Raw genomic sequence first — 20,564 nt, forward strand, 5'->3', positions numbered from 1 at the left:
TCTTCCAGGTCTTCGGTCACATCATCTTACCTGTTCCCAAATAAGGGCAGAGGAAAGCTGAACATGCATTAACTTTCAAAGTCAAAAAGAGAAATCACAGTGATTTAACACTGGGGCCGCGAGAATACAGGAAGAAAAAGGGACTGGAAGTGCAGTCTGATGGTGCAGAGCTGGTGAGAACAGGTGTGAGGTAACTGCACGAAAGGGCCAAGGAGGAAGGAGGAGGCAGAGAAAGTCAAGGTGCCTTCAGCTCCCCCTCCCCGCCTTCCTCTTCCACAGAGACTGGACCTGGAGAGCTGAGGTTTCCGCACCAGGGGGCACAGTTGGAGGAAAGAACTCCAGATCCGCAAAATAATCCTGCACACTGTGTGGCCACACACATACATACATGTGAAAATTATAAAATCATATATGGCAAAGATAAATACCAACTTCAGGGTACTGGTTACCTCTGGGAGGGATCAAGGTGAATAAAAAATAAGGGAAGATGTTCTGGTAGCATGAATTTTATAACTAAATTTCATGCAATACCCTACAACACACCCCCGTAAGATGTCTTCAACCTTGAGCCAACAGTTTGAGGAAGAAAAGAAGCAGTAGCTACATCATGTAGAGAAGGGGCAGCACATATCAGAGGTGCAGGCTGGTGTGGCAAAGAGAAAAGGAGCCTCTTAGGATCCACAGATACACTGTGAATGACACTGAATTCCCTACTGGACTAGGGAGGACAGGGATGACAGAGTCTAATTTTACTTGAACCTCAAAAAGCAAGGTGCCTCAGCTGGGGTTCCATAAAGAGGCATGAAAAACTGACTTTTGTCACTTGGGTGACATCAGGAGAATAAAGAAAGCGCCAGCGTGATGAAGGAGGAGGTCTGCCCTGACGACAAACGGCCTCCTATAAGAATGCACACTTAGAGTGGCTTCTCGCGCCTGGGGGACCACGAAGAAAGGGCGAGTTCTCACAACTGCTCCAGGCGCGGGAGGGGAGCAAAGCTGCCTGTGATATTGAGAGAGAAGACAGAGAGGCGGCCGTACTAAGGAGAGGATGGAGAAGCAACGGGCTCTACTGGGAGATGCTATTTATCACTGACATTGTTTAGAACTTGGGCGCAGAGTGATAATTTAATCAGTTTTCTTGTCTAAGACAGTGCAGCCCCCCTACTGCCTGTCCCCAGGTCCAGTGCTGGCGTCTATAGGGGCGCGTGCGTCGCAGGTGTTCGTGTAACTGAGGGAAAGAATCAAAGAGCTCCTGTGGGCGCAGAAAGGCTGAAAGGGAAAAAAAAAAGAGAGAAAGGCTGAAAGGGGGGCCTCCCGCCAGGACCCTGAGGGTCCCACGAATGACCTGAGCCCCTGCGGGACTCGGTTGGGGCAGCATGGGCCTTGCACTCTGGTCTATTGTGCACTGGAAAAGGGGTAGGCAGATTTGTATTTTGGTGACAGGGAATAAAGGGGAATCTTTAAAAATATAGTACCTAAATTAACTTTACTTTATATTAATTATTTTCATGTTAATTAAGCTTCCTAATTATAAATCGATAGCGAGAATTCTCACAAGAGTGTTACGTGAGGGAAGAAGCCAATGGTTGGCTCAGCGCAGCGCACACTCCCAGGGCACCAGCTACTGAAGAGGGAGTTTCACAGAATCAGATGCACAGCCAGCTCAGGAACTGGGCTGGCCATCAACCAGGTGGCTCGACCTCACCGAGCCTCTGGGCACATGTAGGTGGTCTTCTGCTGGACGTTGCTGATGCTTTAAACAGAGAGCAGAGGAGGGGAGAAGCGAGATAAAAAGGTAACAGAGAAAGAAGAGAAGCAAACATTGTACAGTTTTAATAATATAAAAAGCTTTTTAAAAAAAAAAAAAAAAAGAACTGAACTTTAAAGAACAAGAAGGGCCGGGGCAAAAGACTTGTGAGCGAGGCCATTGGTTTGCTTGTGGCTTACAACCATGTCTGAAATTAGCTACACGTGAAATATACCCGAGAACACTGAATCACCTCTTAGAAAGACGACAGTGACCTTGCAAAGCATGAAAGATGCTCACAAGCCCTCTGAGGAAGGGGCTGTGCACATCCTCTGTTTCCTGTGGCATCTTGCAAACACCCGTGGAACCGATTTGCTGAATTGAGCTCTGCCCAGTCAGGTGTTAGCCAATGAGGAAGAGTTTTCTGCAGCACTTTTCAACAGAATTATTTGTTCCTATGATTAAGTCCCAAGAAATCTCAGGGTTTCTTAACATTAAAACTCTTCAACAGCAGGTGGATATGGCTGCAGAAGCTCTGCCTGGGAGTGCTGACTCTGCCACCAATCATCTTGGTCTGTGACTCTGGCCAGTCACTGAACCATGTCACTTTTTAAGAAAACCACTAAGTAAACAAACCAGGAGCAGTGCTAAAATTAATGACATCAAAATACTCTGAGAACATTCAGTACCCTCTGGGGCAGGCCATTCTGTCTCCTTTGCATTTGGACGATTCCACAGTCATCAGTCGGGAGATCTGTTACTACCTACTCTTCACTGCAGGTTTTCTATTTAAAATTTAATACCTGGGAGGCCCTAAGCCAGGATTTATTTCTCCCCTAAGAAAATATATTATTCTGACACTTAAGTACCAGAGGGGCTGCTTGATCCTCTAGAGTGAAGACTGAAAAGTTCTGTAAGTTTCTCAAGGGATTTCATGTGTCATTGTTTTCTCTTCCCAAGAGAGATGTGTTGTTTTCTCTTCCCAAGAGAGATCTGGGGTGACGGTAATGTCTGCCACAGCATCACCGTATTAAATCTCTATTGGGCAGGAAATGCACCAGCACTTATATCATTTTTAAGAGAGTGCATGAAGAAACCAATACAGGATAAAAAAGTTAAATGATCAGGAAATCTCTAACACACAGTCCATTCTCTCTGTGCCTCTCAACTTCCCTGAGAGCCCCCCCTAGAAATGACTTAAAAGCCTGAGGGAACACTTACCACATCAAGACCAAGGTAAAGATTAAGTTCTCACAAGAAGTTCACATATGAAGTCTGAGAACTCAACACTGGGTTAGCTTTAACCCCACTTGTAATAAAATGCTGTAAATACCTGTGTGCACACATGTACCACACCCCTCCTCCAAACAGGAAAGTCAGGAAAAGAGTGAAAACCAAAGAAACATATATAGCAAAGTTTAAAAGTGAGTTTCAAAAATTGAGACCACAGTTCCCTTGAAACATACAAAATAAAAATGTAAAAAGGACTTTAAATTATCGAATGCAACCTCCATTTAACGTAGAGGAAATGGAGGCCCAGAATGATAGAGCGGTCCCAAAGCTGCTCTTAGCCGTAAGAGGTCTGGGCGTCCAACAGCCATTGCATTTGTACACATGATACAGTGTTTTCATATCCTTCCTCTCTTGATGAACTAGTCAATATATGCCAAATAAATCTCTGAATTATCCCTTAAAGTACTTCCTTCCACTTCCTAAATCAGTGTCTGCATGAAATTTGAGAGTTCATTCATTTCATTCCCCTTACATTAAGCAGAACTAAGTTTCAGAAATAGATACTCACTTTCCTTGTCTGTTTTAAGGTCTATAAAGATGATGAGCTCTTACTTTGATATTGCCAACATTCACTGACTGAAAACAATGTCAGAACACCTATAATGGGTAACTCACTACGTTATGTCAAATGGGAAACACGTTAATCAACTTGGCATGGATGCTGCTCTCAAGATGCCCAATGACTAGCAGGGCAAGACGAGGCATGTACTAAAATAATTATAATATCAGGCAGACTGGGGCCAGGAATTTACCACGGGCGTAGAGTAGATGCTGTCATTATTCCTAGCTGGGGGATGAGTGAAGTGACTTAAAGGCAACTCTGAGATTGGATTACAGTCCATGGAGAAGCAAGGACATTCCAAGCCAGACGCTGTCCAATCAAAAGCAAGGCAGCGGCAAACATGGAGCACACATGGGGAAAACACAAGTAGTTCAGTCTCGTAAAAGAAAGCTCACAAGTTGGAGAGTTTGTGGGATATAAAACTAGAAAAGTGGATTTAATCCAGGGTGTGTTTAGATCTCTGAAGCTAAGAAAAAATACCTTTTTCCTTCACCCTATAATCCACGTGAACTCATTCATTCATCCTTTACGCAAAATTCTGAAGCAGCCCCTAAATAACAGGCACTAAGGAAAGGCCCTAGGAATGTAAACCTGGAAAAAAACAACATGGTCTTTACCTCCATGGAACTTAGTCTCCATTGGGAATGACAGATAAGCAGTCAATGATTACCATAAAACAGCATGAGAGGTGTCATGAGAGCACACCAGGGTCACACGGAAAGGTGTAAGGAAACTCAGCGACATTCAGGCGTGCCAGGGAGTAATAGTAAGTATCCCAAAGGAAGAAACTGTGAAGATAAGGAGTAGTTATCGAAATAGAGGAGGGGATGTTGGGTATTCAGACAGAGATAAAAGCATGTTAAAAATACCTGAAAGTGTGAGACAGTATAAAGTGTTCAGAACAGACACTACATTTTAACCCAAAGCCATAGGAAATTATGAAATTACTACGATGTTCATAATTATGCTCCAAGAAAATAAATCTGGCAGCAGCATGTAGAAAAAAATTGGAAGGAGGAAAGACAAAGAGGAAATAACTACAAAATGCTTGACTCCAGAATCTAGAAAAATGGTAGGGAGGACCCCAACTGGCCCAGTTCAAGTGGGAATATCATGGAGATAGAATTCATTCAACTGAGCAAATCAGAAACTTAGGGAACCAGGGAAATGCCAGGCACCACACATTTTAGAAAGGATCAATCAAAGCTGGGAGCTAGGGAGGAAAAGCATAAGCAGCAGGAAACCTAGACGTAGGATAACATTTAAGAAACAGACAGAGAGCAGAACCCATAGAGACAAAGGAGGAGGACCTGGAATAAAGGCACATCACGGACACAGGAGGCAGAAAGGCGCGGGCACCGCGGCGGGTGGGACGACAGTAAGAAAGGCTTCTGGTGACAAAGATCAATGTGTCCCGCAGTAAAGGAGCTTCAGGAGAGAATGAGTGGAAGCCAATTACAAGATACTATGAATTACTGGGCTGTGAAAGCAGATCACTCTTTTGGAACTATCGAGAAATTTAACAGGGAAGTAAGGAGACAGGCTGGTAATCTGAGAAGCATCATAGCAAAGTTTTTCACAGTAGAGGAGACTTGTAGGTTGTGGGTCAGAAAAAAGAATTCAGAAGAGAGAGAGATAGGATTTAATAATCTTTATACTGGCAGGAGGTTCACATTTCTAACTTAAATCCATAGTCCAAATCATTTTTCTCCAGCTTTGTTTTTAAAGGCTGAGAACTTGCATCCGCCACCCTCTAAATGCTGAAGACCTTCATATATTTGGGACCTTTCATTGTATCACACCTCAGTCTTCACTCCTGGGTGAAAACACCAATCCAATAGTCCTTTCTTGTGAGTTTTACTCTTCATCATGGCTTTTCCTTTGGGCCCTTCTCCATATTCTACGGAGCCTTCTTTGGAAAAAATCCAAAAGAGGGTCCAACAATTTAATCAAAGCTAAGCCTGAATTGAGTTTTTAAAAAGGTAGGTATCTGAGGATCCCTCTACACCTGCAGTTTGCAAACTCATTTTGTTTTCAAAGCAGAAGCATTGCTTCTAATTAAATCATCTGCAAGATAAAAGGAGCTGCTATGAATAGAATGAGGGTAAGCAAAACAGAGCTCCAACCATGGGGCGTTCCTCCTCCCCATTCTGTAGAAGCTATCAACTTACCTCCAAAGGGCCCCCAGGGGTCTGAAAACCACTGTTTTATATCCTGTGCTGGTTTATGGGTCCAGGTATCACATTCACTGTTCAAGCTACAGTAATAATAGTGCTGATTACAAGCTGTATATTGCTTGTTAGTTTCTAACATTTCTCAGAGAATACCTATGCAAGTTATCTTTCTTATGTCATATAAAAATAGCCTTTATCTCTACATAATTTCTAGCTTTTTCCTAAAACCTTTTTCCTACTTAGAAACATTATGCACAATTCTGACCACACAATCCCAGACATTAGCTACCTCTTTTCTAAACAGCTTCACGGCAGCTGCACACTTAATGTGAACATTGTCTTGAAGCCAGGTCACTGATGAGCTTAGAAACAACAGGACTGACCCACTTCATTTGTTGCAAAGAAAATATTTCTTTTTCCCTCCATAGAAAAGTTGAAATGAATAAAATTCCTCCTCCGTTAAAGATCCTAGAAGCACTGAGCTACAAAATGTATCATGTACAGAAAGTGATAGAAAAGAACCATAAAAAGTGTATTTGTTCACCCTGATACTAACCTAATAAATTTAACAGCCAGGCCCAGGTCAGCTATACAACAAGTTCCATTTTTCTTCACCAGGATGTTCTTACTTTTCAGATCTCGATGGGCAATTGCTGGTTTGCCTTGAGTACTAAAGATTTCAGTGTGTAAGTGACACAGGCCACTGACAGAAGAATATGCCAACTTCAGCATCGACTTAGTATCCAGGGTGGTGGACTTCAGGTAATCATAGAGGGAGCCATTTTCATGATAGTCTGTGATTAGGTACAACTGGGTCCAGGACCCCGTCCCTTTGATATCTGCAGCAATGAACCCTAAAAGGAAAAGAGACAAAAAGATTAGGAGCTATGTGCTTTCTGAATATCATCAGGGTAATTCGTATTTTCAACCATCATTCTTTGCCATGCGTGTCTTCGTTTTGGCATTCCATTCAGTTTTCTGACTGTGGCTATGACAGTATTGAATTACTAATACCAATCAGAGACAATCAAAATAGCAAGGGTAGAGAAACTCTAAGAGTTTGTGTCTGAAAACACAAGGATCCCTTTCTAATCAGTAGCTCCTACTTAAATTATTTCTCAGTTAACAGTAAATAGTTCATGGTATTACAGTTACACATGAGACACTGTTTACAAAATAGGCACATACTCCAAGACTGGCTTACACTCTCTCCCCTTGAACAATCCACCTAGGTCATCTCTAACATGAGAAAATAAAAAGGACACCAATTCTCAATATAAACTCTGGATATAATCAACCCCGCAGATAAATCCCCTGTAACTTTTCACATTTAGACAAAAAAACGTGCTCCTTCAAATCCCTAAGAAACCCTAAGAAATTCTGGTATTACGCTTGCATTTCCTGTCCCTGAAGAAAACAAATATTTGAGCATGTTCCATTTCCAGCCCACCGTTCATTCACAGTGGTGCCTTAGTCATTCCCCCTGTGAGGTCTCCCATTAGAAGCTTACGACATTCTTGGGCTCGTGCCAAGATGACAATGTCTGTGTATTTCATCACTGGTCTAGACAGATGAGTTAATATGCAGATGTTAACAGAAAAAGAGAGGAAAGCTAGGAAACCCCGAACACTGCTATAGACTTTTACTCACCCAAAATGTTTTCATGCCTCATCAGCACTGTCTGATATATTTCTGTCTCTCGGAACCAGCTGGCTTCCTCTGTGGTGAAGAACACTTTCACAGCTACCTTTTCGCCACGCCACTTCCCCATCCAGACTTCCCCATAGCGACCTTTTCCAATCTGTTTCACCATATGAATCTGCTTAGCTATCGTCCTCTGGACCTGTTAAATCCCAAAACACACTGTTGGTGTATTCACAGCACTACAGATTTGTTTAATCTTTTTTTTTTTTCCCCTCCAGAGAAGAAACAGTTATTGCATGTAAAGTATATTTAGCCAGTTAGTTCTTCTTTATATAGACAAGTTATTTGTATTTACTTATTAATTTATGCTGTCCTCTTCTAATGTATTTGAGATTGACTGTGGATTTTAATTATTCGAAATATTGCTTCCAAATTATTAAATATTTCATTCTACCTGTTATTATTTTCAGAGAAAAATACCTGAATGGTTGACAGTAATTGGCAGAATATCCTTCCTTTCCACCTCTCTAGTGGGATACTAGGTACTCACTCTGAAGAGAATCAAGCCACTATGTGCTTCAATAAAATACAACAAAACACGAGTGGAATGCATTGTTGGGCACACAAAGAAATAAAGGAAATTTCCAAACAGGGAGGGGCGGAGGGAGGGAGGAAAAGAGGAGGGATAGAGAAGCACTCAGTACATACCAAAGCCAGGCTGCTGTCTGGGCAAAGACTAACACCAGCACTGAGATCCCGAATATGAACTCTGTCACTTCTTTACAATTAGAGAAACCGAACCCTGGGCTTCAGCATTAAGCTGGGACCACTGAATGGTACTAAATTTGCCCTGGGTTGGTAGCACAACATCACCATGGCTCCCAGCAGAAACAAACAGAAATCCTCTCTTGAGGAAATCATTTGCAGAACTTTTCACTTCCACCACTATGGTGAGAAACTAGGCACTTCGAAGGAGCTCTTGCCACCAGACAACTTGATCATGGAAAAAGATGAGAAACAAAAGCCTGTAATGCACTGTTGGGCTCACAAGGAAAGAAAGGAAATCCCCAAGGGGGGAGGGAGAGAAGGAAAGGAGAAAGAAGACCCCACAGAGTAAACTCCTTAAAACAAAAGGAAACAGCCACTACAAATGAGAGTCAAGAGAAAGACCCCAAGGAGATTTAACCCCTTCAGGTTACAGACACTGGAATTTTCAGATACAGAACGCCAAGAATGTTACATGAAATACATGAAGAAATAGAAGACAGAATGAAATATTAGCAAGCAGTAAGAAATTATTGAAAATTATACTTTGAGGTGGGAGAGTTAATTATCACAAGCAAACCTGTAAAATGGAGAGGTAAAACAGCCTATGAGAGCTGGGGAGAAAGATGAGCTCTGAAGAGCTGGACAGCGCAGCAGGGACAAAGAGAAAGAAAACATGAGAGTGAGGGCATAGAGGTTCAATGACTCTTTATACATGATCTTCACTCTACTCGTGCTTACATTAAATTTTTTGAGAACTCCATGACTGAAAGGCCTAGGTATGGGCGACCATTTACACAATTTGGTAGACATACATAAAGAATCTAACATAGGACTCTCATAAGATCTGGTCAAAAAACTGGGATGTACTCTTCTCAGAGACATGCTTTGCATCAAGTAAACCCAAAGTTGTTTTTTTTTGTGTGTTTGCGCTTTTAAGGACCATGTAATTACACTGAGCTGGGGGCTCTCAGGTAATCCAGAATAATCTCATTCTAAAGGCAGGTGATTAGCAACCTTAGTCCCCCTTTGCCACGTAAAATAACAGATTCCAGGGGTTAGGATACGGACGTGCTGGGGGCTGGGGTTCAGCCTACCGCAGCTGTCTACCAACTGGGATGGGTTCTGTTTTTGCATAATGGATGATTTTATCAATTCAAGAGGTAATGCTATCCATTGCCAGAGCCATTAACAGCACTAATATCAGACTGAAAGCTTTTTGGGACAAGATAAAAGTTTCCTTTTCCTCTCAAAGAAGGACTGAAAAATAAAAGCATCGCTGACATGCCATTTAAGCCGCTCAGCCTGAAGGAAATGAGGGACCAAGTATATGTGTGGAGTAGCCTTTCCCCCTTTAAAAGGCAGAGGGCTTTATGAGGAAACATTCAGTACATTTCCATCCTGAGTGAGCGGCCAGATCACCAAGAGCACCAAGCAGCCGAGAGCCAAATCCACAAGGAGTTACATGACTGACTTGAGAGAAGACTTCCTACATTTGTTAAAGAAATACTATTAATTTACAGATATTACAAAACATTGCTTACGTAAATCTATGGGACACTTCCTAACAAAGTTTTACATCCACTTCTTTTCTAATGATAACATACCTAATTAATGAAAGTACTAATGGAATTGGCAATGCTCATAATAGGAACAACTTATCTCAAAGACAGAAAGTCTCACTAAATTACATTCAGAAATTTAAAATATATTTATATTTTGTGATTTATAACAATATTTATGAACTGGAAAATATAACTTGAAAAATGTTTTATCTATGTTATTTGAGTTTTTGTTTGATTTAGTTAATGTTTCACACCTTTCTGTACCTAAACTTTCACTCTCTATTACAGTCTTAGATATTTATTTTGAAAGTTAGATTGCAAAAATAAAATATAATCACTATAATTGTGATTCCAAAAAGAGAATTATTTCATGTAAGATGGGTACATCTAGCTGTAGAAGGATTATAAAGAGCTGTCACTATATCAGAAATGTCCTCTCATCTAGTGATCAGATTATCAGATAATCTCTAATGGTTAAGTCCACGTACATGATGGACACTAGAAACCATACAGTTGTAAGTAATACTCTGTACTCTCTACATGTCACTGAATTAGCAATACAAAAATATACTGTTAAATACTCTGCTTAGTAAGGCTGTGTGAATAATACACATTGGAAAGATTCTTTACAAAAGATTTCTCAACCAAAAAGTGTGATGTTCAATTAGACAATTTACTTCACCTTTTGTTCCTTTACAAGGTCAGATAAATAGGGTATAAATAAATAATAATAGTGTTACTATTTACTGAATACATACTACATATTAAATATGCCAGCATATTTATATACATACACAGTAGGAAAACGCATACCATCTTAATTCTTACAACCATCCTATGATGTTCCTTCCTTAAAGGATTTATATATGAAGTCACTTGGCAAATAGTACATCCAAGTTTATATTCCAGGCATGAATTTTCCCTTTACATTAATGAAATAACGAATCAGTATTAAGGTGAGATACTCACATGATAATACGCAGAAAGGCTACTGTACATTTCTACATTGTTTATCTTAAAATCCAAATCTTAAAACAAGATCTTAAATCTGTAATACTGAGACTGTTCCTTTACTAAACTGAGTTTTACAGGCTCCTTCTTCCCATCTTGCCATTATCAAATGCAGTTCTTTGTTTTATTTAACATTTGGTTCACAAACATTAAGTGCACAGACTCTAGAGATCGGCTGGGTTTGAGTCCTGGCTCATCCGCCTGTGAGCTAGTTGACCAGCTGGGTGCACACCCCGGACGCAAATACAGGGATGTGTGTCTACTGCTACCTCACGGGTGCTATGAAGATGAAATGAGCTCATCCTATAAAGGCCGATGTCTGGCTGCTCTTAACTGTTATAGAGTTAACAACTAATTTTTTTTTTGTATCTAAATTACAGAAAGAAGACTGTATTTTCACAGACATTAAAAGCTGGAGTTGAAATTTTTTAAAAACAAATTACTGAGCAGCCTGTTTAATCACTCAGGTACGCCACTGAGGATGCGAAGTGGAAAAATGCAGTCTCCACCCCTGAAGAGATGGAAGTCCACCTAAGACTCAGGTACACTAACACCAATGACAGTGCTATCCTCAACCACTGTACTGGTACCACAGCGGACTGTCAGGACAGAAGAGAAACAGACTGGCTCAGTCTGGGCTAATTTGTCACAGAGATAAAACATGGGTTAGGCCTTGAGTGATAGTCAGAGGAACTCTCCAGAAAGATACGACACTTGCAAAGACGTGGATTTTAAAACCATGTTGTATTTTCAAAACAATTACTCAAGGCTGATGCTACGGCTCAAGAAGCAGGTGGGGAAGAGGTTGGGAGGAGAGGCTGCTGTGCTCACCAAGCCAGGAAGGACCCGTAAACACTAGGACACTAGAACGTGTTATCCAGGGAGGGAGACAGTAAGGTTTTAGAAAGAGAATGCCACAGGAATGAGAAAGATGGGCTAGAAGGAAGAAAATAAGTAGCTTTCAATTCCAAGAGCATAAATATCTGATGCATTAATACTAAAGGGGATTTTAATATTGGTACTTAAAAAAAAGTATAATAAAACAAATTTTTAAATTTAAGAATGGTATTTGCTATATATTCATTAAATTCTAAGAATGAAAAATCAACCAATTTGATAAGAACTTTGACATTAAAAAAAAACTTACATCCTAAGTGGCATCGGTTTGGTCAGAATGACTGCTTCCCAAGTGGGTTTCTGTCTGGTCTGTTACCTCCAGGGGAGATATTAGTCAAAGAGCACAGAGTTTCAGTTATGCAAAATGACTAAGTCCTAGAGACCTGCTGTACAGCACGGTGCCCACAGTTAACAGCAGTGGACTGTATTCTTAAAAATTTGCTACATTAGACCTTATGTTGTGTTATCATAAAATAATAATAATGAATGAATGGGGCAGGTGGAAACTTTGGGAGGTGGTGAATATATTTATAGCCTAGACTGTGGTGATGGCTTCACAGATGTATACTCATTTTCAAACTCTTCAACTTACATATATTAAATCTATACAGCTTTTTGTGTGTCAAAAAAAGAGTAATCAATTCTTGGCTTGAGATTTTTTTTTAAGTTATTTTTAGCACTAAATAAAAAGTCACCAAAAAAGTCAAGTAAACAAGATATCCAAAGTCAGAACCAGACAATAAAGATTAGGAAAAACAATCTTAAGAGTTTATAAAGGAAAATATTTCTCACTAAAATTGTTATTTCCATTCCGAGTCCCAACAACCTTTTTGCATGGTCCATAAAGAAACCAAATGCTTTTCTCATTAAAGCAAGTGCCTTGGATTCGATATATATTTTCTTCAAAGTTGGCAGTGTTGACCATCAGAAAATTAAAACTCTCCTGAATGGAAAAGCCAGGACTTCACCCTGAAACATAAACCCTCCAGCTGAAACGCAGCCTTCTTCCCTTGGAGAAGCGCTCAGATCCCAGTTGGTTGTGATGCTACTTTTGCCTTCAAAAGCCAGGCCAAAGTGCAGTAACGCTATCCTTACTGAAAACAGAGGGAAGATGGTCCCATGTTGAATATTTTCTAACCTGCTCTTTATCAGAATGTCCGACGGTCTGGATTGTAACCTTACACTCACATTAAAGAACAATCACCTCACCCTCAATATGTCAAAATGTTATCAGGAAACCCTGTATCTGAGATCTGATGTCTCACTGACTGCAGGGAGCCTTCTCTTTGTCCATCGCCCTATCCGTTTCAGTAAAATGAAACCAGGCAGTTATTGACATTTCCTCTCGTACCAGCAGAGGGAGGCCTGATCCGCTTCCCGAGCTCTGAGACTGCTCAATTAAGTCTCTCAGGGATTCACCAGGAGGAATGTACGTTTCGTCCTGTTCTAACCCAATGCTGTACCGAGGTCTGGTTTCTTGTCTTTTATACCTGCAGAAGCACAGAGGAAGGCAGTTTGAGACTCTGGATTCCAACAACAGGAGCAAAACATGGCAGATAAAACAGTAACCACAGCAGGTTTTATCTCTGCACATAAATACAAGATTAAATGCTCAGTATTTATTACTCTTAGTTATGATTTCCAAAACACAAAATCATAATTATTTTTCTAACCTACTTTTAAAGTAAACTACATGTTTTCACTCAGTCACAACCATCTAAATTTTTCTTCTCTATTTCTTTCAACTGCATATATCCAAGCAGCCTACGTTCCATAAGTGTTTCTACATAGTTCCAAGAATCAGTTCCTAAAGTCTTTTTCTATAAGGTAATTATTTAATATCAGGTAATTCCTATAAGGTAATTAATTAAAGATGCAAATTTTTGGTTTACAAAAGACATTACAACAAATTTTTTCATCTAAGGTAATGTATATAAAGCGATAATACAGATAAATGAAATCAATTGAAACTTTAAAAGCTTTTGTCAATAATTATGTCTTTCACTAGAAATGATGTTATTTGAATCAACTCCCATTTGCACAACAGTAACTTAAATGAGGACTGCAAAAGGCAAATGATGAGAATGTAAAGGTCCCTGCCATTTCACAAACTAGAAAATGGGTTCTTAGGTGACTGAAAATAATTTGTAATGACTATACTCTAATTTACTAACTGAACTTATTCTATTTTAATAATTAATCTATAAATTATCTTTAAAATATTTCAATGTTAAAGAGAAACTGTTAGTTCATGAAATAAGGAATTACTAAAACCATTCTAAGTTCAACATGGTCATTTCTCTGCTTTGAATCAAACCTCAGTAGCAACTAGTTGCTGAATTCCCTAATGACCGTAAATTCTCTAGAGATGAATTTTTTTCTGGGTGGTTTTGATATTTGAAACAGAAATGAGATAGGTTTAATAGCTTCCTTAGGACAAATATTTATCACTAGTAACCTGATATTATCCGTGAACTTTAAGATCTAATTAGGGCAAGGAAAGCTGTGGTAAAAAAAATGTCAACAGGTAGAAGAGTATGAGGAAGATAATATAAATTCAAAATCCTACACCTACATATTAGAAACTTACCTGAAGTAACAGAATAAAATGATAAGGACCAAGAGCAAACTACAGACAGTCACAGATATAAGTAAGGCCTTGTGGTGTATAGGTCCATCAACAAAATCTGAAATTAGAAAGAAAAGAGAGCCATGATACAGAGACTATTTTCACTTAAAAATAAGGAAGCAGTTCTTTCCTAAAAGTGCTTGCTAAGCTCCATATGCATGATGTGAAAGGTCCTTTTAATCTGCTAATTGATGAAAAAAATACATATATATGCTCTTAAAATTAAGTAAGCTTGACTACCATGAATCATTGCTCGTTGAGGCACTCGTTTCAAGGGCATGTACTTCTTCCTCCCTGGAAGGAACACGCTTGACGTAAGATAAAAGCACAGAATATAAATAAATGTAGATGGATCAATACCCCTAAAACATCAGCAGGTAGTTCGTCTTTGTGTCAGATCCAGCTGATGGGTTTACAGGCTTTTCGCATGTGGTTTCTGGAGCGCACTGTATCATGACTTTGGATAAAAAACTAATTTATATTCAGTGTACATAAAATAAAAAGTCATCCTATGATGGATACAAAGGAACAGGATTCCTGAAATATTGCCAAACATAGAATATATGGATGTGCATTATTTTAAGCAAAGATGCCCTTCAAAAATACATACCTAAGGTTTTCATAAGTGGCATCATATTTATAAACGAATGGGTATGTTCTACTCAAAGAATTGTATGATCCTTTTAAACAACAAATTATTAAATAGTATTCATGTTGTTTTAACTCTGGTTCTTGACAAATCAGATTTACTTACAGTCTCAAACTTCATAAAAGTAAGAATGACCAGGACAGCTTTATACAAATGCATATTTACTGACTTGAACCCCAGAGATTTTTATTCAAACTATTTTATTTTACTTTCTACAATCATCCCAGGTGATTTATATGCAGTTAGTCTGTGGAATACATTTGGAGAAAAATGACCAAAAACCAGGTGTGCTTATATATTAAGAGAATTAGCACCACTCTTATTAAGGGCACCGTATATCCTTGGGAGAGTAATTACTGTTATTTAATTTTTAAAGGTATCATGTATTATAATTTATGACTTTGGTTACCTACAAACAAGATGTTTTCCAACTGTGCTGTATACTTTTAATTGTATGAGTGCCTAAACATTTTGGCTGGAGACCTCATCCCACTCAATGTAACTGTATTTTTTCATTCAAAAGTGTTATATATTCCCTGAAGAAAAACTGAAAAGCATCAACTAAGCAAAATAAAATTAACGAAACTGCCACCACCACACTACTTGGAAAAATTACTACTAACATTTTAGTGTACGCCCTTGCAGTGTTATTTCGATGACCAAAGTGTTCCTCAGCAAAATAGTTCACAAAAAGGTATTATATACACCCCTGTCCTTAGCAGCATTAGTCATAATAGCTAAAACATGGAAGAAACCCAAGTGTCCATGGACATATAGATGTATAAGCAAAATGTGGTATACACATACATGGTTAAGCCTTAAAAAGGAAGGGAATTCTGACATATGCTACCACATGAATGAACCTTAAGGGCATTATGCTAAGTGAAATGAGTCAATCACAAAAAGACAAACACTGCATGACTCCACTTATAAGAGATATTTAGAGCAGTCAAAAATCATAAAGACAAAAAGAAGAATGGCAGTTGCCAGGGGCTGGGGAGAGGGGAGATAGAGGAAGTTAATGGTTAATGGGTAAGAGTTCCAGTTCTACAAGATGAAAAGAAATGGAGAGTGGTGATGGTTGCACAACATTATGAACATATTTTATATCACCAAATTGTACACTTAAAAGTGGTTAAGATGGTAAACTTTCTGTTATGTGTATTTCACAGTAAGAATTGGAAAAAATTACAATTGCCTTATAACAAGTGTTTTCATGGATAATATTGTAAACAATACAAATTTTTCTGCAACATGGATTTTAAAGACTACATAGTGTATATACAGACACATTCTAATTAGAAAGTCAGTTTTCTGATGATGTATATATATTTAGGGGATTGTCAAGATTTTGCTATAATAACATCTTTACCTAAAATCCTGTGATGAACATTCTTATGCATGTATCATTGCATGTCAATGATTATTTTCTTAATCTACATCCCTAGAAGTAGTATTATTAGTTCAAAGGATACATATTTTTAGTTTCACACATGCTGTCAAAATATCCTTTAAAAAAGATTATAAGTTTCTTTTGTATCATCAATATGAACATGTTTCAATTATTCTAAAATAATTTGAGTCTGCAGAACTCCAACATGTCCTTTAGAAAGTTCTCATTTTAAAAATGTTACCATATTTGCTTTATGACTCTCTTGCTTCCTCAGTATGTATGTGTGTGCTTACCTCTCTCTCTATAAAAGATATGTGTGTATATATATATTTGTATTCATATTTATGGTTATCTCTTTACATGTATGCATAATTTATGGACCATCTGAAGTTATAGACATAATATTCCTACCCATAAACACTTCAGAGTTCACTTCCTAAGAACAAGGACATTGTCTTACCAAATGGTGATACAATTATCAAAATCAGAAAATTAACATGAACATATAAAATGAAAATAAATCTTACTTTGAAATATATATGAGACAGTTTGGATTACTTATTTTAAACTAAAATCCATACATCTTTATGCCAATTTCTTATCCAAATCTTGAGATGGTTAATATTAAGATTTACTCATCAGTCTAATATATGTTTAACAATTACTTATGATCTCTACTACTTGTAAAATATTAATGCAAGTATTCTGTCTGTACCTGAAAAAGCTAAATAAGAATCCGTTTTTTAAAAAGCAGTTTTAATATGAACAAATTCAGAAACATTGCCTATGGTCCAGAAAAAAAGGAATTCAGGAACTTGACCCACTACAGTACACATCCAAAAAGCCATTCACGCTAACACCAACGGAAATCACATATAATTAACACATGCATCGTCTGAAAAGTGCTGCTTAGGAAATCTTGAAAATAATCTGCAGGCTCTTAAAATCAAGCTAAAATTTTACACAATAAATTGTCTTAATAAATTTTCCCTCTCTCTCTCCCTCCCTCCTTTAGGTTAGAGGCAAAGTTAGCAATAAACTGAAGGTGCGCACAACCTCTGCCAGGGAGAGGGCAGGTAACAATGTTTATACGCGTGCAGGTGCACAAATACCACGGTGCATACGTGTGCAAACAGTATTGCTGGAAACTTAGCTTAAAATCGATTTCCAATTTTAAGGATAACAAAAATAAAAAGCCTGATTTTGCAGAAAACCAAAGAGAACACTGGATACTCTATTAGAACTAGAAGAAATAACTACCCCAACACAACACATTGTCAGTATATGAGTACAGAGTATTTTTTATTCAAGTGATATAATTTTATTAAAACTCAGCCTCACTGACTTTTCCATGTAAATACAGAAGACACTGTGAACTGTAAGAATACATATTTATTCCTCATCTTACTAGATTTCTGATTTATGACAGCCACAAGACCAGAAAGGTTCATATTATCCTCTCATAAAGGATTCTTCCCTTACCATCAAGCACTTTTCTCTAAGGCTAACATGACCTTCCCATTTTCCTTTCCTTTGCCCCAATAACCTTATCCCCTACAGCCTCATCCACTGCCTCCTTGCCTCCTGTCATGAATACGTGAGCCTTATCAATAAACCTTTTGTTTCTGTTAGTCACGCTGGTCGTGTTTTAATCTGCCATTACCTGTTCTCAGAGCATTAAAAATGTAAACATTCAAGTCGCTGCCAGAATCTTGGAAGGGGAACACTACCAGATACCTATCAGGAAAAGAACAGAGCCCACAGTTCTCTCTGGGCAGCAGATTTCCACCTGGCTGTCACTCCAACTGCTCAGGGAAGTAGAACAGAGCACTCTCCAGGGAAGCCTGGTTCACTGTGAGAGGCAAGTAAGAATCAGTATTGGTTTCCTAACAAAATAACATTCTGTCACTACTTGTCTCCTTTCTGGTAATTAACTGGTTTGTAACTGCTTAAAATGCCAGGTCTATTTTTTTAAGGCTAGAAGATGGCTCATAACTGCAGTAAGAAATAAAAGAAAAAAATCTAGAAAGAATCTAGAAAATACGATGACCCAAAGACATCTTTATATGTGCTCTCAAAGTTACAATCACAGATAAACTGGAGACATCCTTCTATTAACAGGAGCATAAAGTTGCTGAAAAAATATTCTTGTCAGAGGATTTCAGTCAAAAAATAATAGTGTAAAGTAATTTACTTTAATCATATATTGAATTCCATCTTACAGTAATGTCTAGAAATAAATTCACTTTAAGAACAAAGACATAATTTTCTAGTTCTTTTCCTACATAAAAATATTTAGAATTATATTTCTTGGTAACAAAAGAAGTTAAGACAGAATTTTTATATCCAGATTATTGCGTTCAACGAGAAAAAAAAAGAGACTAATTATTTCTAAATTTCTTTCATCCATCCCAAAGTTAACCAGAATTTCCAAAATAATTAAAAGCTGCACATTTCAAGAAATGTTAGAGCTAACTGCTGACAAGGAATTCAGCTCCGACTCATGTACTGGTTTATACTGTCACTGGCATAAAAAATGTGTCAGAAGGAAAATTCTGCAACACATCCTTGCACTCTAGACACTATCATATATTCAACCTATCTGTGTTGTGGAGAATAAGGGAGATGTTTCACTGGTTAAATACCTCTTACCTATTGAGTTTAATCTGTAATTGGCAGTATCTAAACTATGCAACAGCATTTCTAAACAAATCTGTACACTGTTCAGAATATGTATTTTAATTGAATAAGAAAAGAAATAATAAGATAAATTTTAGCTTTGGAAACCCTGTATTATAATTTTACCTAAACTATATTGAAATTATCCTATTTCAAAACAGAATGTTGTTTCTGATACATTTTCTAGGAAGTATACATGTGTTAGGAAGTTAGAAATGAGCTCTGGGCAAGGGGAGAGGAAGGGGGAGGGGGCAACCCAGAAGATAACAGTACTCCTGCGCTCAGGATAAGGGGCTCAGTTTGAGCCCCCACCACAGGTTTCTCTGTGCGCATCATGGGTAAGCACTTGCACAAAAGGGATGGTCGTGCCTGAGCGCAAGGAACGTGAGCTGTCAACCAATCACGAAAACCCCTCCTAAACCAGGATGTAAGACAGGAGAAAGAAAGGAGCGGCACCATGTTTCCTCTCCTGGATCGGCCCGCCCCCGGTTCTCTGGAGGGTTCTATCTTTTACCACCTTTTTACTTTACGAATAAGATCTGTTTACATCACATTTTCTGTCTCTCACTAAAAATTCATTTTTTTTCAGGTGACTAAGACCTGAGGTAATTTTTCCCCCTCCTCCCGGTAACACACGTACTATATACATAAAGTAATTCCCATAGTAAAACAACAAACTTACACCTATTCCAAAAAATTATATGAACTTAATTTGACTTTGTCAAAACCTAATTAGAGAATCCCATTCAATAAAGCAACGGCTTCTATTCATTTTAACACCAGTGTTTCACTTCTCTAAATGCTCATCTGAAAAAAAGATTTAACAAAAATAAGTGACTATAATAAGTAATCTGAGAGGAGAAAAATATCCTCATCAAGTTCTGTGGCCTACATGCCACTTCAATACAACACTTTACTCACAATATCTTGGTCAGACCACGTGATGCTGAGAGTCTGGGCGTGCATCCTTCCTCCCGGCATCCCGGTGCCCCTCCAACGCTAAATCTGCAGGCAGGAAGCCAGACACCAGGGCACCACTTCTCCTCCCTATAAGCCTCTCCATCAAAGTAGACATCTCTTCCTACCCTTAGCACCAGCCACAGTGTTACTGGGCTTCCCAGATCATGTTTTATTGTTTATGATGAAGGTGCTACATTTGATCTAATTACTTTTCATATTTCTTCCTTCAGGAGAAAGAGTATTATCCTACAGCATTCTGCTTTGCTGGTGCTAAAATGGAGTTAGCAAAGCAAAAGGAAAACTAATATTCATAAAAGAACTTGCTGCATTCTGGCCACCGTTCATCATTTTTTGAAAGAGAAGATGACAAAATTTCAAGGACCTAAATGTACACTGATAAATATTTATTGGATGTGATTCTCTAATTTCCTGCTCACGCATCTAAGCTGGAAAAAAAATCTGAAAAAACTCTACTAGTAGAAAAGGTTTTCTTGTTTATTTTTCAATAAGAAAATTTATTGGTAGATATTTCCCCCTACACTTAGGACTTCTCTGATGTCTAATAACAGAACCTCACCTAAGCCTGTTACTATTTA

The 20,564-nt window shown here is 38.4% G+C and overlaps 1 protein-coding gene across 10 annotated transcripts in view; it reads right to left on the reverse strand.

The window, feature by feature from the left end:
- The window catches only part of BMPR1B (bone morphogenetic protein receptor type 1B), a 348,600-nt gene that overhangs the window by 11,750 nt on the left and 316,286 nt on the right, over window positions 1–20,564 (reverse strand). For all 10 annotated transcript variants that reach the window (XM_074343640.1, XM_074343622.1, XM_074343610.1 and 7 more), the window contains 4 exons: window positions 14,249–14,345; window positions 13,010–13,148; window positions 7,427–7,619; window positions 6,333–6,630 (listed from right to left, as the gene is read on the reverse strand). In XM_074343640.1, the coding sequence (XP_074199741.1) occupies window positions 6,333–6,630; window positions 7,427–7,619; window positions 13,010–13,148; window positions 14,249–14,345 (727 nt within the window). The remainder of the gene's footprint in view (window positions 1–6,332; window positions 6,631–7,426; window positions 7,620–13,009; window positions 13,149–14,248; window positions 14,346–20,564) is intronic.

Source organism: Camelus bactrianus, chromosome 2 (assembly GCF_048773025.1).
Source record: "Camelus bactrianus isolate YW-2024 breed Bactrian camel chromosome 2, ASM4877302v1, whole genome shotgun sequence".
Lineage (NCBI taxonomy): Eukaryota > Metazoa > Chordata > Mammalia > Artiodactyla > Camelidae > Camelus > Camelus bactrianus.